General features: G+C 40.6%; 1 protein-coding gene across 1 annotated transcript; it reads left to right on the forward strand.

The window, feature by feature from the left end:
* Nucleotides 1-812: 812 nt before the first annotated feature.
* On the forward strand, nt 813-1,751 carry LOC141050144 (olfactory receptor 11L1-like). The gene has a single exon (XM_073546977.1). It carries the CDS (start codon nt 813-815, stop codon nt 1,749-1,751), a length of 939 nt encoding a protein of 312 aa, XP_073403078.1.
* The last annotated feature ends 7,310 nt before the right edge of the window (nt 1,752-9,061 follow it).

Consider the following 9,061-nt stretch of genomic DNA (forward strand, 5'->3'; position numbering starts at 1 on the left):
ATGAGTAAGAAGTTTTATACAGAAAAGTTTATGAATTAGTTATTATGGTGTCAATTAACTTTACTAATGATAACTAATAACACCCTAGAATTACAATATAAAAGACTAAAGGATTTATTCTATGTAAAGTCTTAAGAAATATCTGGAAACATTTCCTAATTCTATTTAGTTTTATAAATCGTTATAAGCAATGTTAAACAATAAGCTGTGCCTGTTCCCACCAGAGGCCATTAGTCCGGTCTCCCCGGCTTTGTCTCGGTATTCTTATAAGATTTCCTCTATAAAAGGGAAGAACAATAATAATCCGATGTCTGGTGGATTCTCAGACAAGAAGAAAGGTTTGTGCTGCTCTACACAAAGAAGAATAAAGATCTTCATCCCTTCATCGCTCTCTCTACTACGGAGCATGTAGCCATATACATTTCCTGTGTAATACGAGGAGATTTTTTGTTAAACAGCATTTAATTTCAAAAACTTTAATGAATCTCTTCTTGAAAAGAAATCTTTATTTTCTTCAGAATCACAATGATAAAGAATTTCACAAATTTTACATCATAACATGATACGACATTCATTGTGATGAGTGATTGCTTTATGATTTTGAATGACTGTTGTAGGAAAGTATTATATTTACATACATTCACATTTTTGTTACTTGTTACATTTCATTGTATGATAATTTCTTTACAATAAAATTAAAATATTTTCGTCCAGATAAAACTTTTCAGATACAAGTTGCTTTATCTTTATAAACATTTCATGAATTTCTCTTTTAGTTTTTAGCTTTATTAGAACCAATCATCTTCCACAATATGCAGTTCAGCAATTCCAACACAGTGTCTGACATTTTGCTCTTAGGATTCCAGAATTTGCAATATTTTAGGATTCCTTTCTTTCTTCTCCTGTTGATCATCTACTGTGTGACTGTAGGTGGAAACCTCCTGATCATTCTGGTGGTGTCCTCCAGCCGATCGCTCCACTCTCCCATGTACTTCTTCCTCACACAACTCTCCTTCACCGATATTCTTCTCTCCACCACCATCGTGCCCAACATGCTCCCCATTGTGCTGTATGAAGGAAGTTCTGTGTCCTTTATTGGGTGTTTGATACAATTTTATTTCTTTTTAGCCTCAGAAATATTGGAATGTCTTCTCCTGGCTGTGATGTCCTATGACCGGTATCAGGCCATCTGTCACCCTCTACATTACACCTCAATGATGACTCCCACATTTTGTGTAAAAGCCGTTCTCTTGTGTTGGGTGATGATGTTTGCTGGTGTATTGACTTATTCCATAACCATAAGTTGTTTGTGGTTCTGTGGACCAAACGTCATTGACCATTTCTTCTGTGATTTAGATCCAATACTTGAACTTTCCTGCTCAGACACCTTCTTCATGAAAACAGAAGACATGATATTGATGATACCATCTGTACTTTGCCCCTTTACTGTCATTATAACTTCTTATGTCTATATCATCATCACCATACTGAAGATCCCCTCTGTGACCGGACGGCAGAAGACCTTCTCCACCTGCAGCTCTCACCTGGTTGTGGTGTCCTTATTATACGGGTCACTTCTTATTATCTATTTATTTCCAAATACCCAAAATATAAAGAAAACCTTCTCCATCTTCTACGCGGTTATAACCCCGCTTCTCAATCCTATGATTTACAGTCTGAGTAATAGAGATATTAAGCGGGAATTTAAAAAGCTCAAGAGCAAAATGTTGCCTGCTCTGTTAGTGAGATGATATATTGATTTTTCTGCCCTATCTAGCAGTAACCTGGTGAGGTGCTACTAGTTATTGTGGTGTGCTGCAGCTAGTAGAGTAACTCTACGCTTCTCACTACTATTCCTACACTGACCATATTTTAATGCATATAAATATACCAGCAAATAAACAGCAATCACATACCCATTAAATTGGCGACTCTGATATAGCATAAACAAACAAGGAGAAAAAAGAGAATTTGTTGCCAAAAATATTTTTCAAATTTTATTCATTACCAAATTTTGTACAAAAATGACATAATTTATATGTCATATAAGTTACATGGGTTTATTTTTAATGTGACTAAATCCATGGGTCAAATAATTGACCACAAGTTACAGGACAGGATAAAATTATGACACATGCACTAACAATAATATCGCCCTTTGCAAATCTCATGTCTTTCCAAAACATGTGCCCGACAATAAGGTGAAATTCAGTGAATAACCATATCAAATGCCATGATTACCACATAGTCAATAAACACCATACCGCCTCATGTATACGCATCTTGTGGTCAATTATTTGACACATGGATTTAGTCACATTAAAAATAAACCCATGTAACTTATATGACATATATATTATGTAATTTTTGTACAACATTTGGTAATGAATAAAATTTAAAAAATATTTTTTGGCAACAAATGCTCTTTTTTCTCCTTGTTTCTTTATACTGACCATATTTTGTAGCATTAATACAGGAAATTCTACCTTGTTCTGAATAACTATGGATAGTGGTTTAACCACTAGCTCAAATGCTACCATGTATGGGCAGTGCAGGGACAGTGAGGAGCGTTAACTTATCCTACTAGCTGCGGCGCACCACACTAACTACCGGCAGCACACCAGGTTACTGCACACATGTCACACGGCTGATACTTGGATGCAATATATAGTTTCTGACAGCTATGCACACTATCACCTACATACAGCAGGGTGGGTATTACAATGTATCACTTCACAAGACCTTTATTATACATGAGCTCATGCACTGTTTTCAAATGTCTCCATAACACAATTCTTAAGTAACAATTTCTTTAATAACACTGTTGTAGATTTGACAATAACGTTGTTCCAGTTAAAGAGGTTGTGCACTACTTTAACACTGATGATTAGTGATGAACGAATGTGCTCTCCACTACACGTTACTCACCTGAGAATCACGGTACTCGGTGAGCACCGAGCATTTCCAGGATTACTCGGCGGGAACTCAGACCTCCATCCAGCATTTTTGGCAGACTTTAGAGACCCAATCACACTGCAGGGATTGTCTGCCAGGCAATGAAATACTGCAGCCATCTTTGTTGTGGTCATGCAGTGACTGGCTGGCCACACAGCATCATCAGGGGTATAAGAGACCGGACGCCGCCCTGCTCGGTGCATTCAGCTCCGGATTGAGATAATGTAGGGAGAGCTGCTGACGATATAGGGTCATAATTGGGGATTTATTAGTTAGTATGGGGTCTACCATCCTAAACTACTCACATCCAGTTAAAGCAACAGTCCTTCTATGGACTAATTCCAGAGTATATAGGTTCCATTGTTAGGTAGGCAGGGTAGTGTACGTCGCGCTATACACATCAGTGCAAGGCCTGCAGGCACTGTATGTGTGTATATACAGCATTGCATACATCAAGAGGGTCCATTCCCTTCCTGTTTTCTGGTGCTACTGCTACCTGTAGGATATATTAGCCATATATAGCTAGCCCCAGGTGTAACTGGAATACAGGCCACATATTTTTTGGTGTGGTATCTCCGTGACAGCTCATATCTGTGCGTGCTCAAAGTTGGTCAGTTTATGTTGGTATTCTTTTTGTGGCCTGGCTGTCACTGTAGTTAAATACAGCAGTATTGTCAGGGTCCTGACAGCGCCGGCGTACAGCCTCCGCTAAGCAGGGACTCACCCGCACCGTAGGGACCACTGGGGACAAGAACAGCCAGAAAATAAAGATGCACAGTGTAATGTATAATAATTAGATCTGTCTCTTTAAGCAAGCCAGACTTATGGGACTTGGGGGGTGGAGACAAGAGGGATGAGAAGGGAAGTTTCAGTTTCACTTCTGTATAGCATGGTAATGCAACTGTTATGCTGTGTGCTGGAGGACGAAGAATAAAACATATCTAAAGCTTAATACCTTGAATTCTTCATAACGTGTGGATATTACATCTGGCGACGAGGATGGGATATAATCACCTACTGCTGTGAGTACGGACTCTATTTTACCGCTTCACACGCCAGCACCACTGAGAGACTCTATCATGGCTGACTACTTGCACACATTCCCACAATTTGATATGACTGATGTCATTAATCTCTCCCATAACTGGAGAAAATGGTTAAACAGATTTGAGAATTTCCTAGAAGCCATGGACATAAAGGAGGAGAAAAGAAAGAGAGCTTTGCTCCTGCATTGTGCAGGCACAGGAGTCTATGACATATACAGTACGTTACCTGCAGCAGAAACAGACACATACAGCAACTGCACTAAAGCTCTCACTGGCTACTTCAACCCCAAACAGAACATCAGATATGAAAGATATAAATTCAGGATTGCCAAGCAGCTTCCAGAAGAGTCCATAGGCACTTATGTCACACGGCTGAAAGAGTTAGCACATGGATGTGCCTTTACAGATGTAGATGATGAAATCCTAACTCAAATAATTGTCACCTGCTCGTCTAATAACCTAAGGCGTAAGGCTCTGCAGCAGGATATCTCTCTACATGATTTGCTCAAAATGGCCCGTGCTATAGAAATAGCAGATCATCAGGCTACCGTAATGGAGAATGGGGATAAATTACATGTGCATAATCTCAAACAGAAAAATGTACCAGACAAACAAGCCCAGAAACAGAAGAAATGTTATAGATGTGGACAGGATTTCCCTCACCACCAGAACAAATGTCCAGCTATGGGACAAACCTGCAGTAAATGTGGAAAAGGGAATCATTTTGCAGCTGTTTGCAAATCAGCGCACTACAAGCCTCCGCTGCCTATGACAAAATCTGCAGATGTAAAAGTGATAAATCAGGACACAGAAGAAATGTCTGCGACTGAGAACTATGTGTTCACTACCTCTGTCACTGGTTCAGTACAGTCTCCCTGTGTTACACTCTCAATCTGCAACACTGACATTACCTTTACAATAGATACAGGAGCTTCAGTGGATATCATAGATGGCACTACATATGAACAATTGAAAACAAGGCCAGTCTTACAACAAGTGCAGACTAAAATATTTCCTTATGGATCTAAAACACCTCTAGCTATAATGGGACAATTTGATGCTGAAATTAGATATAAAGAAAACAGGCAGAAAACCACTTTCCACACATTACAAGGATCGGGAGGCTGTCTTCTCAGCTATCACACTGCCTTGGAGCTAGGGCTCATCCAGATTATTCATACCATAACTGACCCTGCGGATATGGATGTACAAACTATGGTGAACAGCTTTCCCTCCCTATTTAGTGGTTTGGGAAAACTAAAGGACTCTCAAGTACACCTTCATGTGGATGACAATGTTCGTCCAGTAGCCCAGCCTCACAGGCGTATTCCATTTCACCTGAGACAGAAGGTAGAAAAGGAACTCCAATTGCTCATGGATGAGGACGTTATTGAAACTGTTACTGGTCCCACTCCGTGGGTCTCTCCACTTGTGGTAGTTCCAAAACCAAAGACTCCTGATCAAGTGAGACTGTGTGTTGACATGCGCCTGCCCAACACCGCTATCCAGAGGGAAAGACATATCTCACCTACGATTGATGACATTATTCATTTATTAAATGGAGCCACCGTCTTCTCAAAGCTCGACCTCAATAAGGGATATCATCAATTAGAACTGAGTCCAGAGTCCCGATACTTGACCACATTTTCCACCCATGTGGGCCTCAGAAGATACAAAAGATTGACTTTTGGAGTCTGCTCAGCAGCAGAAATTTTTCAGGATGCAATAAAGAGTGTCATTCAACACATCCCAAATGCCTTTAATTACAGTGATGACATATTGGTTTTTGGTAAAACTCAAGCTGAGCATAATCATGCTCTATATGCTATCTTCGAATGTCTGCTTTCTGCTGGACTCACTTTAAACAAAGAGAAGTGCGAGTTGGACAAGGGTTCATTAGAATTCTATGGTCACATCTTCTCGGCAAAAGGAGTACAACCAGACCCCAAGAAAGTGGAAGCTATCAGAACAGCCTCAATTCCACAGGATGCCAGTGAAGTGCGTTCTTTCCTTGGAATGGCAAGTTACTGTGCTAGATATATTCCGAATTTTTCAACAATCAGCAATCCACTACGGGAACTTACAAAACAAAGTTGTATTTTTCAATGGTCTCAAGACTGTCAGGCCTCTTTTGAAACAATTAAAAATGAACTCTGCTCGACGACCACTATGGCTTATTTTGATCCAGCTCTTCGAACTGAACTGATTGTGGACGCCAGTCCCGTGGGACTGGGTGCTATTCTAGCGCAGTACAAGGATAACAATCAAAATCCTCACATCATTTCTTATGCAAGTAAGAGCTTAACAAACACTGAAAGAAAATATTCCCAACCTGAAAAAGAAAGCTTGGCAGTTGTCTGGGGATGTGAACACTTTCACTTATTTCTCTATGGAGCTCCCTTCACCATTGTCACAGATCATCAAGCACTTCTTACAATTTTTGGAAATCCCAGAGCTAAAATGCCTGCACGAATTGAACGATGGGGCCTACGTCTACAGGACTACAACTATAAAATTGTTCACAAACCTGGAAAATACAGCAATCCGGCTGATTATCTTTCAAGACATCCTACTAATGATGATATACCTGTGCATTCCTCCATTGAAGAATACCTACGTTTTGTTACAGATCATGCCGTGCCAAAAGCACTTTCTCTTGATCAATTTATAAATGAAACAACAAAAGACAAGACACTCTGTGCCCTAATACAAATCATCCAAAATCGAAGGTGGCATGAAATTCAAAAGGAAAAATTTCCTGATTCTGAGATTGATCTGAAAGAGATAAAGCTATTCTCAAACGTACGTGAGGAATTATCAGTCACTGAAGAACACCTCATTCTTCGAGGTACCAAACTAGTTGTACCTAAGACTTTGCGTAACTTAGTCATACAGATAGCACATGAAGGTCATTTAGGAATTGTTGGCACAAAGAAGTTACTCAGAGAAAAAGTGTGGTTCCCAAATATGGATCACTTGGTGGAAGAAAAGATTAGACGCTGTTCTACTTGTCAATTAATCACTCCATCATCAAACTTAGAGCCATTACAAATGTCTCCGTTACCCACTGCTGTCTGGGAGGAAGTGACAGTCGATATATATGGACCATTGCCAAATGGCCAATACATTCTCGTAACAATTGATGAATATTCTCGATACCCTGTCATTTCATTTATCTCTTCAACATCTGCTAATAATGTCATACCAGAGCTGGATGACATTTTCTCGGCATATGGTATTCCAAGAGTGGTCAAAACAGACAATGGACCTCCATTCAATGGACATGTGTTTACACAATTTTCTGAATACTTTGGATTCAATCACAGGAAAATCACACCTTGCTGGCCGCAAGCCAATGGAATTGTGGAACGTTTTATGCGCACTCTGGGGAAACATATCAAGGCAGCGAGTCTGGAGCACATCCCACTGAAACAGTCATTTACTACATACATACTACATATATACTACATTCATACAACATACATACATACATACTTCATATATACTACATTCATACAACATACATACATACATACATACATACATACTACATATATACTACATATATACTACATTCATACAACATACATACATACTAAATACATACTACATATATACTACATTCATACAACATACATACATACTTAGTACATACTACATATATACCACATTCATACAACATGCATACATACTAAATACATACTTCATATATACTACATTCATACAACATGCTTACATGCATACTACATACTACATACATACGACATATATACAACATACATACATGCTGTGAGAATCATGTGGGAATAGTGGATGAGGACAGGTATATCTCGCCCAGATACCTTTCCTATGTGGCTTAGTCTGGTCAGTATCGCACCTGGTTACTAATGAATAATGGGAGGCGGATATAAAAGGATGCCAGATGGTTGTGTGAGTGTCTCAGCCTGGGAACACAGAGAGCCTGTCTGTGTGAGAGACACACGTGAGTGGAAGCAGTGCCCACTGCAACTGTGGTTTGGCTGGACGGGAGAAGCCCGCCAGTTGGTAGTTAGGTTGTACCTTGTTTAGTTAGTGCCGGACAGGCAAGGATTTGTTTTATATTTTATTTCCTTTATGCATTGCTTTCACCGTTAATAAACCTGACCCAGTGCCAGTTATACCCGAACCCCAGCTCTGCTCCTGTTTTTCATGCTGAACGCACGTGACCTTTGACCCCAGCAAAGGCGATCCCAGAGTGTTTTATCACATTGTGGTGGAGAATGCGGGCATCATGTTGGAAGCATGAGCATGTAGGATGTGGTGAAAGCGCTGGTACAGTCCACCACCGTCCAGCAAGAAGCTTATCGGGTGATGATGGCCCAGCTGAAGGAGTTGGTGGACATGACAGTTACCAATCGTTCGCTTCTCCAGCAGGTGGCGCAGCGCATGGCAAGCTTACCTGAGGTTAACCTGGAAGCCGAGTCGAGAGAGATTCACGTGAGTCGGTACTGGCAGAAGATGACGACCGAAGATGACGTCGAGGCATACCTGACCACGTTTGAACGGACGGCGGTGCGAGAAAAATGGCCGAAGGCACGATGGGCTGGCCTGATTGCCCCGTTTCTTTCCGGTGAGGCCCAAAAGGCTTATTATGACTTAGAGCCTGAAGCTGCGCAGGACTTTGACAAACTGAAAGCCGAGATCTTGGCCCGGCTGGGAGTGACGACCGCTGTCTGTGCACAGAGAGTGCATCAATGGACTTATCAGCCAGATAAACCACCGCGGTCACAGATATTTGACCTGATCCACGTGATGAAGAAGTGGCTACAACCCGAGGTGCTGACATCGCCAGAGATAATCCCTGTTAAAAACCATTCTGTTAGTTGCTGCTCACTTCTCCAGTTTATTTATATCTTTTTGAATCCTCTCTCTCTCTCTCTTCTCTAGTATTAGCTATCCCTCCTAGCTTTGTGTCATCAGCAAATTTAATCAGTTTACCCTCAATTCCTTCATCGAAATCGTTGATAAAGATGTTGAGCAATACAGGGCTGTTGTGAGTTCATTTTTCCCTTCACCGTTGA

Source organism: Dendrobates tinctorius, unplaced genomic scaffold (genome assembly GCF_039654945.1).
Source record: "Dendrobates tinctorius isolate UK_male_01 unplaced genomic scaffold, ASM3965494v1 ptg000151l, whole genome shotgun sequence".
NCBI lineage: Eukaryota > Metazoa > Chordata > Amphibia > Anura > Dendrobatidae > Dendrobates > Dendrobates tinctorius.

What these genes read in the sequence shown, in the direction of transcription:
- LOC141050144 (XM_073546977.1), top strand. Translation starts at nt 813, where the DNA reads ATGCAGTTCAGCAATTCCAACACAGTGTCTGACATTTTGCTCTTAGGA.